The sequence below is a fragment of the Triplophysa rosa genome, linkage group LG2 (assembly GCF_024868665.1).
Source record: "Triplophysa rosa linkage group LG2, Trosa_1v2, whole genome shotgun sequence".
Taxonomy (NCBI): Eukaryota; Metazoa; Chordata; class Actinopteri; order Cypriniformes; family Nemacheilidae; genus Triplophysa; species Triplophysa rosa.
In genome coordinates this window covers 6,012,907-6,029,099 of record NC_079891.1, presented here as the reverse complement: position 1 = coordinate 6,029,099, position 16,193 = coordinate 6,012,907, and the positions used below count along the sequence as shown (strand labels likewise).

Below are 16,193 nucleotides of genomic sequence, written 5' to 3'. Positions count from 1 at the left end.
AAATGATGAAAGAACGAACTATCTCTTAAAATGCAATTCAGTAATTAAGGACATAAATATTACAACATTTAAAATATTTATTGAATTTGGTTCATGCTAATTTTGATGTGATGTGGTTAATGTTATTAAAGTAACTACTTCAAAATTCATCAACTTCGGTAGGTTAGTAAAAATTCTGTATCCTTAGAGGTTTTTGTAAGCTACCTAAGCTTTTAAAACTAGTGATTATTCTTAAATTTCCATTTTATTTGTATGAAAAAGTGAGAATTCTGAAAGTGTATGTCTACAAATTATGCAAAGGTGACAAGGCAATAGACCAATTTTTCATAATTTTATTATTCAATCCATTTCATTTATAACTTCAACAGTTATTATTTTACACTGAATTTGGTTATCTTTTTCGTGAAAACCAATAATACATTACTTGTTTTAACCTGATGTGAGAACTCTCTTCCTTTGCTTTTATTTCCAAGCAAACAAAGTGACACCAGAAGAAACCTTCATTACATAAGTTTTTAATGTAAATACTGCATAACCTCTGCACATACTTTTCCTCAGTTCTGCAGGACTGCACTGCAGATTCCATGCGACACGAGTTTCTTTACATCATTAAACCGGTTGGTCTAGCCTCAGTGAGCCTTGTTCTGTATTATTCCAGGAAATACTTTGAGCGCTATTCAAGTTCTGTATCCCAAACCGGTTCTGCTGTATCAAATCTTGTCTGCACTTACTCAGGTTGAGATAATTTGTCGTCACTGAGTCACCTTGATGGAAACTAGGCGTAGGACTACTTCATTTAAGTACATTGTGATAAAGAAAATACATCATTTCAAAACCAAACATTACTCATGTCTTACATCTAGAGGTTTAAAACATTTCACTTCATTCAATCTCAGGTTCTCAAAACTGCATATGAGCAATCCTGCAAAATATTGCTTATCATTAAGTGTGAATTAATCATCAATCCACATTACAAATGTGTTCTTTTATGTAAAGATCCAATTAAGTTGCATTTATGTTTTTCATTTTGTCGAAGCATTAAAGGTCCAGGTTGCCGTGTATCAGCTGTATGTTAAGAACAACCAGAAAAGCTTGTTCCGTAGAAACTTAAATGGCACAAGTCATTCTTCTGGAAAAGTTGAAAGTGTCCCTTTGTGTTCTTTGTAAAACAATGAGGGTTCTAGTTTCACCATCCTGCATCACACAGTGTTATGGGTTGTGTTCCACAGTCCTGATCACTCTGGTCAACAGAAACTTGGACGAGCCCATCGAGATGTAATATAAAAAACGACCTCAGGTATGCACAAATTGAATCAGATCGAGCGGTGTCATTGTAAAACATATCGGCGCACAAAGGAACGGCTTGTTAGGTGGTTCAACAAAGAAATGCAGCTGAATTGAACTGTATCAATTTAACAAAAGCAATCTTTGACAAATTAATCCGAAAGTACATATATAAAACATTAAAGGTTTCATTCTTTTTGTGCAATCCTTACAGTAGCAGTCCGGTCATTTAAGCACTGTGATTTTTAGCTTCCACAGTTTGACAGGGTTTGGGAGTTCTAGACAAATTCCTCCTCATCCTGTTCCCTGCGTTTTGTAAACCCATAATTCTTTGCACCGGGAAGCACGTCTCATTTCTTCCTTCGACAGCGGCAGCAACAAGCATAGCAGCGTCCCACCTGCTCTGTATCATCCTTCACGGTGTACCCTGTCTGGGTGCTGTAAGGAGGAGGGTTCTGGCTCCCGTTCTTGGCCTCCCCGTACACTGGCACGTTTGAGGGGTTGTTCTCTCCTGGCGTTTTAAAGCTGCCGTAAGGGTTCGTGGCAGAGGTACGGTTATAGGAGCTCTCTAAGGCCATGGGATTCATGATGATGGTGCTGGAGTCACCCCTCAGCTTGGCACGGGGGATGGCGACGTCGCCATAAGGGTTTTCAAGAGAGATGTTCATGGTGTTAAGTTGAGGTGAAAAGTCAAAAGTGAAGGAAAGAGGCTTCCACCAGCTGTGGATTCAGTTTTAAGCTCCGGAGCATTACTGATTTGCCTAAAAAAAATTAAATACCCCTAAAAATAAAAGGAAACAAAGATGTAATGGAGCAATGCAAAGGCATTATACAAAAAAAGTGCATCAAGGACTTAAAATATATTTTTTTAATATTTATTACTTATTTCTAAAACATTCAAATTATTTAAAGTACACTGACAGTTAAATGGTAAGACACATCTGCTCCTTTTTTAAGCTAACATGTATTACCAACTCGACTTACATTTGAAGAGTTCATTTGCAAAAACAAATAACTTAGTTTTTTATTGTTTTTCAAAAATCATGTTTTTTGTGCATTCCAAGTAACATCACTCAAACTGCAGTTGGGTTGTTTTGATTAAGTAATAATAACCCCCCCAAAAACACAATAAAACACAATAAAAACATGATAACATAATATAAAAAAACATAATATTTGAAAATTTCTGATATCCGTTTATGCAAATGAACTCTTCATTTTTTATTGTTTTTTAAGATCTCTATTTGGCAACTTTTAAAACATTGTATTGTTTTTAAGACACACAAAATGTTTCTTGTCATCTGTTTTTAGTTTATTTCCTAATCAAATTAGGCCTACTTAAAAATTGTTAAAACACACACACACACACACACACACACACTTTGGGTTTCTATATTTTGGGGCCTTTCCATAGACACAATAACTTTTTTCTAATCCCACCCCTAAACACAAGCTTCAACGAAAGCTTTGAGGATTTTGTTACGTAAAAAACTATTATGATTTATAAGCTGTTTTCCTCAAGTGGACCAAAAATGTCCCCACAAAGTCAAGCTACTTGCATTACTATGTTTGGGGGGATATTGGTCCCCACAATGTAAAGTTTAACAGGACTACATACACACAGCAAGTTTTTTCTTGTGCCACTGAGGCTGTAATACAAATAAAACGCTTACCGGTAGAAGCCCAGAGGTGATTTTTTTATGCTTTTAGTCCTGAAAGAGCCTCACACTGTTGCCTCTTGTGAGTATCTTCTTCCGTCTATCTGAAAGAAGGTGACATAGCCCTGAACCGCCTAGTAAGAGGGAGGAGCCGATCGACCGTGAGTCTTATTTAAACATGCCACTCAATGTGTATGTAACCCCACCCTTGGGAATTCAAGTGTTTGGGGGGAGGACGTAAGAGTCAGTTCAGGTAATCTCTGTTATTATTATAGAACAATACTTTATTATAAAGATACTTATGGAAGATACTTACAGGCAGATGAAAACTGAAGCGTGTTACTAAGGATGATGTTATGCAACAAGATTGCTTCTTTCATCAAACATTTCAAAGTACCAGACTACACCTCCCATCCAGAGTTTGTTCTGAATTGTTTACCTCAGTTACACATTAACAGAGTTGAAGAAAAACTCATTTTAAGCATTGCCACATGTACGGCTGCATTTAGAAAGGGTGTATTTTATTGAAGTGCATGGCAATTATATTGAGAGAGACAATTAAAAGCTATTCTTTGTTTTGTTGTTACGTCATCAGTTCTCAGTCATTGCATAGTTAACAACAAGCTAGATTAACATTTATGTTTTGTTCTGCAATTATGCCACAAAATTAAAGAATTATATATGAGAGGTTGACATGACATGTTAAGGTGCGGAAGCCGTGACATAATCTACTACTTTATTTTTAAAGGAGTCATATGACACGGCTAAAATTAATATTATTGTTTGTTTTAGATGAAATGCAATGTGTATACACGATTTAAGGTTCAAAAACGCTGTATTTTCCACATACCGTGCATGTTTGTATCTCCTCTTTGCCCCGCCTCTCTGAAACGCACAGATTCCTTACAAAGCTCATGGCTCTGCAAAGCGAGGTGTGCTATGATTGGCCAGTTAACCAGTGTGCAGTGATTGGGCGAATACTGCAAGCGTGTGACAGAAATGTAACTCCTCTTACCATATTTTGAACATCAGGTTCCAAAGCAATTGTACTGACAGGTACGTCCACCTTACTTGCGTATACATTTGGGCGGTCTTAGTCAACTCATACCACGAACTGATGTAGATTTGTGGGGGTGTGGTTACACGAGGCGTTTCAGACAGGTCTGGGTGAGCATTCGCGTTTAGATAGAATGCATCTTTTGTTCCCACACTTTAATTTTAGCAATTTTTTACGGGTCTAAAACATGCATGGACAACACACCAAAGACAGAAAAACACATATTCGCGCCATATGACCCCTTTAATATGTCTAATTAATAGTTTTATGAGCCTATTTTGCAAAATGCACTAGTCAAAGATATACAGCTACGAAATAAAATAAAACCTTATACCTATACCTAAAATATAGTATACACTTTTCATTGTATACTGTACAATGGGGTCCAAAGTCCACTGCTTTCTTTCTTTTTTTTATTTAATGCAATTTTCATGACAATATAATTACCAGCCAAACAATCTGATTCAGAATTTATTAATTTTTACTTTGTCCCAATTTAATAAACCAGAGCTGGCATGGACTGCACACGTTTGTGAAAAACATGGTATTTGATGTTCTAAAAAGACACATTTAGTAACAGTTGTTTAAGGGAGAAGTGTATTTAAATAAAATGGATTTTGAGACACAGAACTTTATCAGGTTTTACAGAGATCCATGTTATCTCAGCATCATTTGGGAATGTCCAAAAGAGCCTCTTGTCTGCTTCAGTTGAAACAAAGAAATGCCTATTTGATCTCAATCTTAAATCCTTTTGTTTATTTTGCAGGTTCAACTGGAACTCTCCATTCCACAAATTCTGGCAAATTTGAACCTAAAATCTTAAAAAGAAGTCAACTTCCCACACACGTGTCATTTTAAAGAATCTATAGCTAAACGTGCATACAATTTACTCTTTCATCATGTCTTTCCTGTTTGGTCACAATGTATATGCATGTTATTTTGTTCTCATGGAATGCTGTAAGAAGCTGATAGACCTCAAATCCAGTGCAGAACATATTGGTTCCAACACATCCTTCTTGAGCCCAGAGAATGTGACCATTGCTGATTGTTTGGATTGCAGAAGGAGTTTTAAGGTAGATCTGAAATCCATTTTTAAGGAATGACAACTAAACTGAATCAACATCTAGTCAGTAAACAGACCTCATAGAAGTAAACAAGTGACAAATATATATAGAAAATCAAAACAAAACAGTGTGAGAAATTAAATCAAATGAAAAACAAGACATCTATAGATTTTTACATGTATGTGAGATGCGCCAGCCTTTGTAAATGTATAGCACATTTATATGCAATGTATCTGCTATGGTTGCTTACTGTGTCAATTCCCAAGTATCAATGCTATTCTGGTATTTAAATATGTTTAGGTCCATCCTTCAAGAAAAGCACGTCTGTACCCATGCAGGAAACATCATTTTAAGTGATTTAAGGTATCATTCACACTTTTAACTTTGCTGTGTGTAATTTTTTGGAGGATCTATTGACAGAAATGCAATATAATATACAAAACTATGTCTTCTGAGGTGTATAAAGACCTTACATAATGAAGCGTCGTGTTTTTATTACCCTAGAATGAGCTATTTCTGTCTACATACACCGCGGGTCCCCTTGCATGGAATTGGCCATGTTGTTTCTACAGTAGCCCTAAATGGACAAACTGCTCTACAGAGCGCGTTTCATACGTTATCTCCTTCAGCAAAGAAGCGAAAATGTAACAATATCTTAGTCCTGTGTCAGCCATCGTGGTGCTTCGAAAGGGAGGGGTGGAGTGAGCCGTTGATTGCAATTCCCAACCTCACCTCTAGATGCCGCTTGATTTCATACACTGGACCTTTAATTTGAATATTTTATATATAAATCTCTAACCTAAATATGAGCACTATTAACATCCTTAGTTCATGATCAACAAAAGTCACCATCCAGTCATGTGATTCTGTGGAAACTGTAGTGGTATTTGATTCAAATCATGTGGCCATGACCTAAAAAGACTGACATCAGTTTATCACAGACTTCATGATCAAACATTCAAGTGAATGAATCGCATTCCACACTTTGTCAATCTTTTCTCTTTTTTCTCTCTGTGTTTCAGTGGTTTGGGTGTGACTATTTTACAAACAGCTGTTTAAAAGTAATAAAGTTCAAATCAACAAGGAAAAAGAAAACTTAATGCTTATTGTAACTGTGAGTCAAATCTTTTGTCAAAAACAAGCACTTTAGCACATGTCGTGTTACATAACGATTGAATGTTTTCGATGTCATGACTCAGTGTACAAATATCTGGAAGAGAAAATCACTCATCGTTTGGGAATAGATAGAAATGAAGCAAACGTTTTTTTAACCCTTACAGAGTACTGTACACACTAAAAATGTACAATGTTTTTCACCCTTTTGTACACCTAACTTTTGCAGTCTATTTTATGTGAAAATTCTGTCAAATAAAAAAGTAAAATTTTGGTTTTTTTACAGTGTACCAAATATGTATTGACACTAATGACTGGACTGTTTAATTCAGAATCATGAAGTAAAAAATATAATTAAAAAAATAATTATTCAATTAATAAAAATGTAATTTATTTTCGCCAAACTGCACACACAGGATAGGTAAAGGATGCCTTTTTGCATCCAAAATATTTTAGTAGGCAGAATTTTATGCAAACATTCCCTGCTTTGTGTTTCTATCTCTGTGTACTCCCTCTGAAAGCCTTTTTGAGATTTTGGCCACAGCCGAAATTGACTTTATGCAAATGAGCAGCAATGTGAGGCCTAGTCAGCCAATGGGGTGTCAAATATGTGGCTCATGTGATCCGCAGAAACACCTTGTCGACCTCCAGCAATTAAATCATTGTCAGTGTGAAATCTCCTTAAGAAAAAATAACAAATTTGAAAAAAAAACTTTGATATTTCGTTTTTCTGTCATATAATAAAGCACATTTTAGTAGTAGTTGTCACTGATCAAATTGTTCAAAAACAAATACATCCAAAAGTCAATATTTGGAGTAGCCAAAGGCCCCTGAGGACTGGGTGGAGACATTAGCATTCTGGATTGAGTTTCAGATGACTTTGTGCACAACTTCCGGTTATTCAAAGAGTCTCTTATTCTCCTATTAAAAAAGACAGACAACCTCTAGCAGTACAGCTACAATAATCTGCAGACATTTACAAAGCATGCAGGTTATCATATTTCTGTGTTTACAATGTGGTGGGATCTGCATGTGTCATGATTTTCTACTGCAACACAAACCTGCGAATGTGAGCGACAAACATCAAGAGTGCATGGGAAAGTTGAGAAACTGCCTGGTGTCCTCCAGGGTGAGTTCTCATGTACGGATACAGATACAGGTAGCATGAGTGACGTCTATTGCCCTCATTTTGCCAGCAGCGAGACACTGTCAACGAGGAATTATTTTTCTACACTGCCACTGTGTGAAATAAGAGGAGCAGATATGCTGCACCAAAGCAAAACACAAAGGGAATACTGCTGTTCTCAACTGAATATTTCACTTCACTTGTCTCTGCCCTGTTTTGGTAACAAGACAATCTACCACTGTCATTGTAAAATAATATAAAGGTTCATCATTTATCAGACAGTAAAGCAAAAACATTTTTAGTGAATTGTTAGTCCAAGTTAATAATGGCAGGTGTTTCCACTGCAAAAATATTTGCTCTTTGCTGCCATCTCGTGGCAGCTAATTTTGCAGTTTTGCTTTGTGGCACTGGAGGTACGCTTTGGATTATGGCCCGCAATGTACTGCATAATTAAACAGAATTTACAGTGTAACAATAATGTACATCTACAGTACATATTTGTAGTTAAAGGGTAACAATATGAAAAGTTTTGGGAATAAAGAAGTCAGGAAATTCAAAAAAAAATTTATGCTGTAAGTTTTTTAAAATTAAGGGGTAACTATTTAAATATAACGTGGTATGCATGACCTGCAATATGCTATACAACATAAGGCCCGATTCACATTTCGCGTCCTTTCCGCGTGCACATTCGTTATTTTAAATGTAGACGCGAGGCAGGCGCGTCGGCGCCGCATCGAGATGAAAAAATCTCAATTTTTCAGAAAGCCGCAAGCGCACCGCAGGTCATGTGACAAGAACCAACCAGCCAATATAGACAAGCTCAATGAAAATGGAGACACAGATGATCACAGCATAACTAAATCTAGACGCGAGGAGAGCGCAAAGTCCAGGCGCTTTGGGGAATAAAGGAGAACGCAGTGCAGCTCGCGTTTTCCGCATAGTTTTAGGCCCGATTCACATTTCGCGTCTAAAACCGTGCGGAAAACGCGAGCTGCACTGCGTTCTCCTTTTTTCCCCAAAGCGCCTGGACTTTGCGCTCTCCTGGCGTCTTTCGTCGCTAAGCAACCATGGGCCACGATAGCCGTTGAGACGAGGAGGTATAAAATATGCACTGAAAATACCTTGCAATACCTCTGATACTAGATTTAGTTATGCTGTGATCATCTGTGTCTCCATCTTCATTGAGCTTGTCTATATTGGCTGGTTGGTTCTTGTCACATTAGCTGCGGTGCGCTTGCGGCTTTCTGAAAAGTTGAGATTTTTTCATCTCGATGCGGCGCCGACGCGCCTGAAAAAAAGAGGGCGTCGCACCGCATGCGCGTCGCGACCACGTCGCCCCCTATTTCCGCGCGCCTGCCACGCGTCTACATTTAAAATAAGCAATATGCGCGCGGAAAAGACGCGAAATGTGAATCGGGCCTTAGACGCGAAATGTGAATCGGGTCTTAGAGTGAAAATAGACTACATTTTTGTAATCACATGTACCCATAAACAAGCTACTGTGGATATTAATTAAGTACGGGGTTGCTATTTTATTATCATAGCAAACATGAAATAAGGGGAAATTATATGTTCAGTTTTTGCGCAAGCAAAACAGCACGAATGAAGCACATTGTGACTGGTGTCATTTTAAACAGATTGCAAATGACATTTTAAACCATTCTCAAGGGGAAGTGTATCTAGAGTACTTCCCAAATTCATTCCAAACCAAAGGACAATGAAAAGAAAAGCAAATGCACTTTTAAAATGTTTTCTTTCTTTCTTTGTTTCAAGCCCCATGGAAATTGTTTAAGCGATAAATACATTTATTACGAGCTTATTCAACAAATTAAAAACATGTTAAAATCTGCATCTTTTGTCAAGCCATGTATTTACGTGAGAATGAGTAGAGAATGAGTAGATATATGCTTCTGTGCTTTAACAACGTAAAGATTATAATGCCAATAAAGATTCTGGAATCTTGAATCTTGACTGACTCTTTGGTAGGTGCACCATCTAAAGTCAAAATTGTCCAATCTGTTATCGTAGAATGTGTTTGACTAACATAATATATTTTGGCATTTTTTAAGTTGTAATATGCAATGATGCATTAGTTTACCGCTGAATGGCCTTTATAGGAAAAAGTCTACTCTACCATAACATTACATAGAAAGCAGAAATAATAATAATAAAATCAATAAAAAATCACTTGTAAATCGATAAAAGCACGGTTATATTTCTGTTTTCTATATACTTATCCTTGACCTGCACTATCCTTGAATGGTGTGTTTGCCTTTATACATTTAAAAGTACACATATAATTATACATATACAGTATTAATAGTATATGTGTGTGTGTGTACACATATATGTATACATACTGTATATACAGTATATACAGTGAGGGAAATAAGTATTTGATCCCCTGCTGATTTTGTAAGTTTGCCTACTTACAAACAAATGAAGGGTCTATAATTTTTATGGTGGGTTTATTTTAACTGATAGACACAGAATATTTAAAAAAATCAGGGGGAAAAAATGTTATATAAAGGTTATAAATTGATTTGCATTTCAGTCAGTGAAATAAGTATTTGATCCCCTACCAACTAGCAAGAATTCTGGCTCCACAGATTGGTTATGTGCCTATATGGACCACAGATTAGTCCTGTCACTTTAAGAAAGTACTCCTAAATCAGCTTGTTATGTATATAAAAGATGCCTGCCAACAGAATCTGTATCTTCCAGTTCAACCTCTCCAACACCATGGTCCAGACCAAATAGGTTTTAAAGGATGTCAGCGACAAGATTGGAGACCTGCACAAACCTTGCATAGGCTACAGACAGAAGCTTGGTGAGAAGGAGACAACTGTTGGTGTGATTATTTGGAAATAGAAGATATACAAAATAACTATCAAATGCCCTTGTTCTGGAGCTCCCTGCAATATTTCCCCAATGGGGTAAAGATGATCATGAGAAATGTTAAAGATCAGCCCAGAACTACACGGAAGAAGCCTGTTAATGATTTCAAGACAGTTGGGAACACAGTTAGCAAGCAAAACATTGGTAACACATTGGTAACACGCTATGCCACAGTAGACTGAAATCCTGAAGCACCCGCAAGGTCCTCCTGCCCAAGAAGGCCCGCCTGGCTCGTCTTAAGTTTGACAATGAACATAAAAATGATTCAGAAAAGGCTTTGGCGAAAGTGCTGGCACTGCTGTGAGACCAAAATGGACTCCTGTGTTTGGAGGGAGAGAAATGCTGACTATGAGCCCAAGAACATCATGTCTACAGAGAAGCACAGTGTTGGAAACATTCTGCTTTAGGGCTTTTTCTCTGCTACAGGTATACAGGATGACTTCACCGCATTGAGGGGCTGAGGGACGGGCCCATGTACCGTAAAATCTTGGACGAGAACCTCCTCCCCTTAACTAGGTCACTGAAGATGGGTCATGGATGAGCCTTTAACATGACAAAGACGCAAAACATATTGCCAACCAAAGAGTGGCTTAAGGAGAAGCACATTAAATGTCCTAGCCAGTCTCTAGACCCTAGTCCTATAGAACCTCTGTGAAGGAGGCTAAAACTCCAATTTGCTGAGCGACAGCCACGAAACCTTAAAGATTGACAGAGGAGTGGACTAAATGTATCCTGACACGTGCAAACCTGCTGACCAACTATCAGAAATGTCTGACCTCTGTGCTTGCCAACAAGGGTTTCTCCACAAAGTACAAAGTTATGTTTTGCTCGGGGATCAAATACTTATTTCACTGACTGAAATGCAAATCAATTTATAACCTTTATATAACATTTTTTCCCCCTGATTTTTTTAATATTCTGTGTCTATCAGTTAAAATAAACCCACCATAAAAATTATAGACCCTTCATTTGTTTGTAAGTAGGCAAACTTAAAAAATCAGCAGGGATCAAATACTTATTTCCCTCACTGTATGTATAATGGTATGTAACTAAGTGGGGTCCTAGCCAAAAGGACCCAACACTCAAGATTATGCTATACAGTGAATATGGTCAAGGCCGAAAGTGGAGGTAACTCATGCCAAGCAACACTTTTAGCCATTTAGAAATATTAACAACATATTTCCTCTTTAACTTTAGCAAAGCTGCATCAATTGTTGACCAATCAACAGCAAGTACCCATTTTACTGTGGTAAGCAACATTACAAATAAAGATTTTTATTTTAATGTATTTGATGTTTTGTATTTTAATCTATTTTAATACATCAACCGGTAATTCAACCATTTAGACAAACTTTTGCATGCAAAATTCATATAGTAACTAAAACATTCTGTGTTTAGTTGGATGCACAACTGTAAACTACTGTAAATATGATATGACACATAGCCATGCACAAAAAGGAAAGCAGATCTACTAATAAAGATAATAACATAGTTTTCATTTGGCCAATAATAGCAGTTTTTCTACTGTCAGGGATGTAATGTAGCTGCAGGGGGGTGATGAAGATTTGCCGGCGACGCAGGGATGACAGATGTCTTTGGGTGATAGGCTTGAATTTCAGGGCTCTGTTTTTTGGACTGCAAAGTGATGGGGCCCATCTATCACAGATTTTTTTGCACTTTGTTTTTAAACTAAACCAAAATCTACTCGCAGGCCATGTCTACAGTGTTTTGGTTCATAAATTAGCTTTTTTATTTCTTCACTTACTAGATAGAAGATATACATTAAGCATCTAGGTTTCGACTAGCAGAACTACTAAGAGCATATCATTGAGTAGTGAATGCCAAGAGCAGTGAGATTTATAAGATACATGGAGGACTGCAGTAATGCAACTCATTTACAACCTCCTCCCACAATCCCTTTTTTCAGGAGGGTGAACGTGCATTGTTGTGTGTGTGTGTGTGTGTGTGTGTGTGTGTGTGTGTGTGTGTGTGTGTGTGTGTGTGTGTGTGTGTGTGTGTGTGTGTGTGCGCGCGCGCGCGCGTGTGTGTGTGTGTGTGAGGCACAGGTTCACATGGACAGGGAGTACTTAAATATTAAACGCTTTGCAGAGGTACACCATTGTTTGCCCTCCATTTCAGAGAGGCAGTTGTGGTTGGTTGGGAACAAACGGCAACAAAAGGCAGAGCCAGTTCTACAGGGAGTTGCGAGCAGAACTTCAAAGTGAGAGAGTGCACTCGGGTGTAAAACCATCTGACAAAGGGCGTGAACCATGGAGAAACCAATACAGAACTGACTGCAAAATGTTAGCAGACGTTGGACTTTCGGTACATTAAACATGGATGGAACTGTGAGTGGAACGTCAGAACCCCAAGAGACCAGAGAGCTACAAAATAAACCTGAAGAGGAAGAGGACAGGTAGACGTTCTTCATGGAAAAGTTCATTTTTAGAATGTTACAGCTGCTGATTTAATATTAAAACATGAAGGTTCATTAATATACAGAATGTGGTTTTACTTATTAAATTATTAATGAATGACATGTCCCAAAAGTTGTTAAAATGTTGTGTAATAAATGCATTTTGAATTCTTAAGATTAATTTCCAAATATATTTATTCTTATTTTATTTATCCATGACTGTGGTTATGACATTGCGTTTTCTTGAAAGAATTATGTGAATTCCATTAAATAAACCATTTTGACGTATTACTCTCTGACTTTAAACAATGAAATCACATTGCCGAGTTATGCAAATAAAACATGTTCCTTCAAATATTCTCATAAGCTTACTGAGCACATTGTTTGGTCATGGTTGTATGTGTTGTGACAGCTGGTTGCAAATGCAAACAAGGTTTGAAAGATGATTAAAAGTTCTATCTTTTATAATCTCACTCGCAAATAAATTCAGCACTGTCCCTAATGGTAAACAGATACAACCAGCTCGGCTTACACATATTGGCTCGCGCTAACTGACCTTGCATGTAACTGGTTGAGTTGAGAAAAAATATTTAAAAAAAAAATAAAGGTCCCAAAAAGTATTTGGACACTTATGCCACACTTGTTTTTAAAACCTATAAAAACCTATACAATCTAAAATGCACCAAACTAACAATTCTTCAACTAAAATTAACCAGAGCTAACTTCACTTTTCTATATCATTTTAGTAGATGTATAGTTAGTTCTCATCCACATGCGTATTCAAATTATACAGATTTTCACGTATAATGTAAAAACTAGAATATTACAGGGTTTTTTTACAGATTTTCATGTATTTTTTAAATACAGTAAAAAAACTGTCACATTACAGAACTAGACTACAAATTTACAAGAAAAACATGCACTGTAAAAAATCCTGTAAAAAACTTAAATATTCTGGCAGCTGGGGCTCCAGAAATAATCCAGTTTTCTTGTAAATTTGCTTTCTTTTTCCTGTGATTTGACAGTTTTTGACCCTATTTTAAAAAATCAGTAAAATTCCATAAAATTACAAGTTTTTGTTACATGACAAATCTGCAAAAAAAAAATCTGTAAAATAACGTTATTTGGCAAAACGGTTATTTTATAGTATTTTCTGATGCCCCAGCTGCCAGAAAATTACAGTTTTTTTAACGGGATTTTTTTTTCTTTAAAATTTTATATTTTTTTAAAATTTTTTTAATTTTTTAAAAAAATTTTTAATTTTACGTGACAAGACTGTTTTATTACAGTATTGTTCTGACGCCCCATCTGCCAGCAAATTTCTGTTTTTTACAGTGTACTTCAACATTTTAACTGTGAAAACCAGGAAGTGTTCAATATCTTTTGTGTTCATCTCTAAAAACACAAAGAGATGCTTGTATAATGTTGAGCTCATTGTTTAGGGTCTCGGATGTTGTCGTGTCTGAAGCTCCAGTTGAGGGCGATGTGGAGACTGGGCCGCAGAACTCGAGGGACAGCCGGAAACTGGACTGCATCATCTGCTACAGTGTGTATAATTTAGGAGAGAGGCTCCCTCGGAAACTCTACTGTGGTCACACATTTTGCCAGGCTTGCCTAAAACGACTGGACACCGTCATCAATGAGCAGGTGTGGCCAGCATTGTATAATTCTGTACTTCACATTCTACAATTTGGTTGATCCGTTTCATGTGCATGTTTAGGTGTTGAGATGTTTGCTTAGCTTGGTTGTTTTATACTACAAAACAATTTCAAAATGCTGTATCACTTAAATCCAGAAAACTGTTGTAGAGTTTTATGAGGTCATAAATTCATTTTGAAATTTGGTTTTTAACCGTTTTGAACACTTTTTGCTGTGTAATATTCAAATATTAAGTATTTTATGTTTTTGTTTAAACAACACAAGCTGTTTTTTCTCTCCTAACTAGACCAATCCCTGTCTAGTTAAAGGAACAGTTCACCCAAAAATGATTTTTTTTATTTACTCATCCTCAAGTTGTTCCAAATATGCATACATTTTTCTGATGAACACAGAGAAAGATATTTGTTAGAATACTACCATAGTAGGAAAAATGACAATGGTAGTCAAGTGCCTGCAAACTGTTTGCTTTCCTACATTAAAAATATCTTCTTTTGTGTATAACACAACAGAAATTTATAAAGCCATTTTTCCTACTATAGTCAATAGTGGCCAACTGTTTGGTTACAAGCATTCATCCAAATATCTTTCTCTGTGTTTATCAGAACAATTTATGCACACTTGGAACAACTTGAGGGCAAGTAAACGATGACAGAATTTTCATTTTTAGGTGAACTGTTTTAAGGACAAAACATTTTTTAACTCAAATTGTGTTGTCCCTTATATTTATTTAATTAAACAAAATGTGTGAGTGTAAAGCCTCTACTAACCAATGAAAGAGAAAAGCATTTGTGTATCCCTCAAGTGGCTTAAATTCACAAAAATGTGCCATTAACAACCAAAACAAAAATTAAAGGAACAGTTCACAAAAAATGAAAATTCTGTTATATCCTCATCCCATTCCTTAGTTCTGTTGTACATACGTTTATATTAAAATGCAATCAGCTTATTGTGACAAAACCTAGACACACAAGAACCAATGAGAATCAAAGTTATCAATGTATCATCATAGTTGTATTTACGCGAATCTCTGTTTATACATTAATATGCGACATTGATAGTTAGCCGCTCTCTCTCACAACTGAATTGTTGTGAAGTAATTTGGATGGATGTGGGTTTTGGAGCTTTTCTGTTTTAGAAGATAACCTAAACCTAAATAATCTAAAATGATTTGTCTTTTTAAAGAAATATGCATCTGGGATTGAGTGACTTCGTATTTGAGAGAACAATCACTTTTCAAATTACTTCCTATTATGTCATTTTGATGTGTTCAGCCATTTGTATGTTGATTTTCCTCTTGAGAAATATCGATTCTTATTTTAACTGTCCATATATCTAACTACTGGCTTAACCAGCGCTTTTATTTTGGGGCACAACTACATTTTTGGCCAAGCCAATAGCCACTCATGACAGGGCTGGAAGGAATTGTAAACCTGTTTGGAAAACAACCAATAGTGGTTTAGTATTAAAATTATGAATTTGTGGCAATCTAACAAAAATCATGTTTCCATCAAGTCCAAGATGATGATGACTAATGCTTGTCTAATGTACTTCTATACTGTATGATCACACTCCTGCAGTGTCAGACATTTCCGATTGACATAGATGTGATTTCTGATCCTCCATAGATGTGGATTCCCTGTCCACAGTGCAGACAGAACACTCCTCTTCCTCGTGGCGGCGCCAGTGGACTTGACCTAGACCTGGCAGCGTTTCTGGGTGTTAAAGCTGAAGTTGAAAACCAGCGAACCTACAGCCAGAAAGCACCGCTGGACACCAAGAGTTCCTTTAAACAGCCAATCACAGAGCAGCCTCCCTTAGTCTGGGCCAATGTGGCAACAGCTGATCGCCGTTTACATAGGAGTCCCTGTTGCAAGCACTGCCTGCTCTGCTGCTGGTGGTGCTGATGTTCCTGATGAAG

At 36.8% G+C, this 16,193-nt stretch overlaps 1 protein-coding gene and 1 long non-coding RNA gene across 2 annotated transcripts; one reads left to right on the top strand and one right to left on the bottom strand.

Annotated features, from left to right (window-relative positions):
• Positions 1-314: 314 nt before the first annotated feature.
• LOC130545686 (uncharacterized) lies at positions 315-3,072 on the bottom strand. Its single transcript, XR_008961692.1, has 2 exons — positions 2,958-3,072; positions 315-2,065 (listed from the first exon to the last, which is right to left on the bottom strand). It is a non-coding gene; the product is annotated as an uncharacterized LOC130545686 (long non-coding RNA).
• A 9,174-nt stretch (positions 3,073-12,246) lies between these two features.
• Positions 12,247-16,189, top strand: rnf224 (ring finger protein 224). The gene is made up of 3 exons (XM_057360410.1): positions 12,247-12,616; positions 14,059-14,263; positions 15,901-16,189. The coding sequence occupies exons 1-3, from the start codon at positions 12,537-12,539 to the stop codon at positions 16,177-16,179; spliced, it is 564 nt and encodes a 187-aa protein (XP_057216393.1). The 5' UTR covers positions 12,247-12,536; the 3' UTR covers positions 16,180-16,189.
• The last annotated feature ends 4 nt before the right edge of the window (positions 16,190-16,193 follow it).

Bases quoted from the DNA above. Each gene is read 5' to 3' on its own strand.
- rnf224 (XM_057360410.1), top strand. From the start codon at position 12,537: ATGGATGGAACTGTGAGTGGAACGTCAGAACCCCAAGAGACCAGAGAG. The intron at 12,617-14,058 runs GTAGACGTTCTT...CTCATTGTTTAG, and splicing joins CCTGAAGAGGAAGAGGACAG to GGTCTCGGATGTTGTCGTGT. The intron at 14,264-15,900 runs GTGTGGCCAGCA...GATCCTCCATAG, and splicing joins ACACCGTCATCAATGAGCAG to ATGTGGATTCCCTGTCCACA.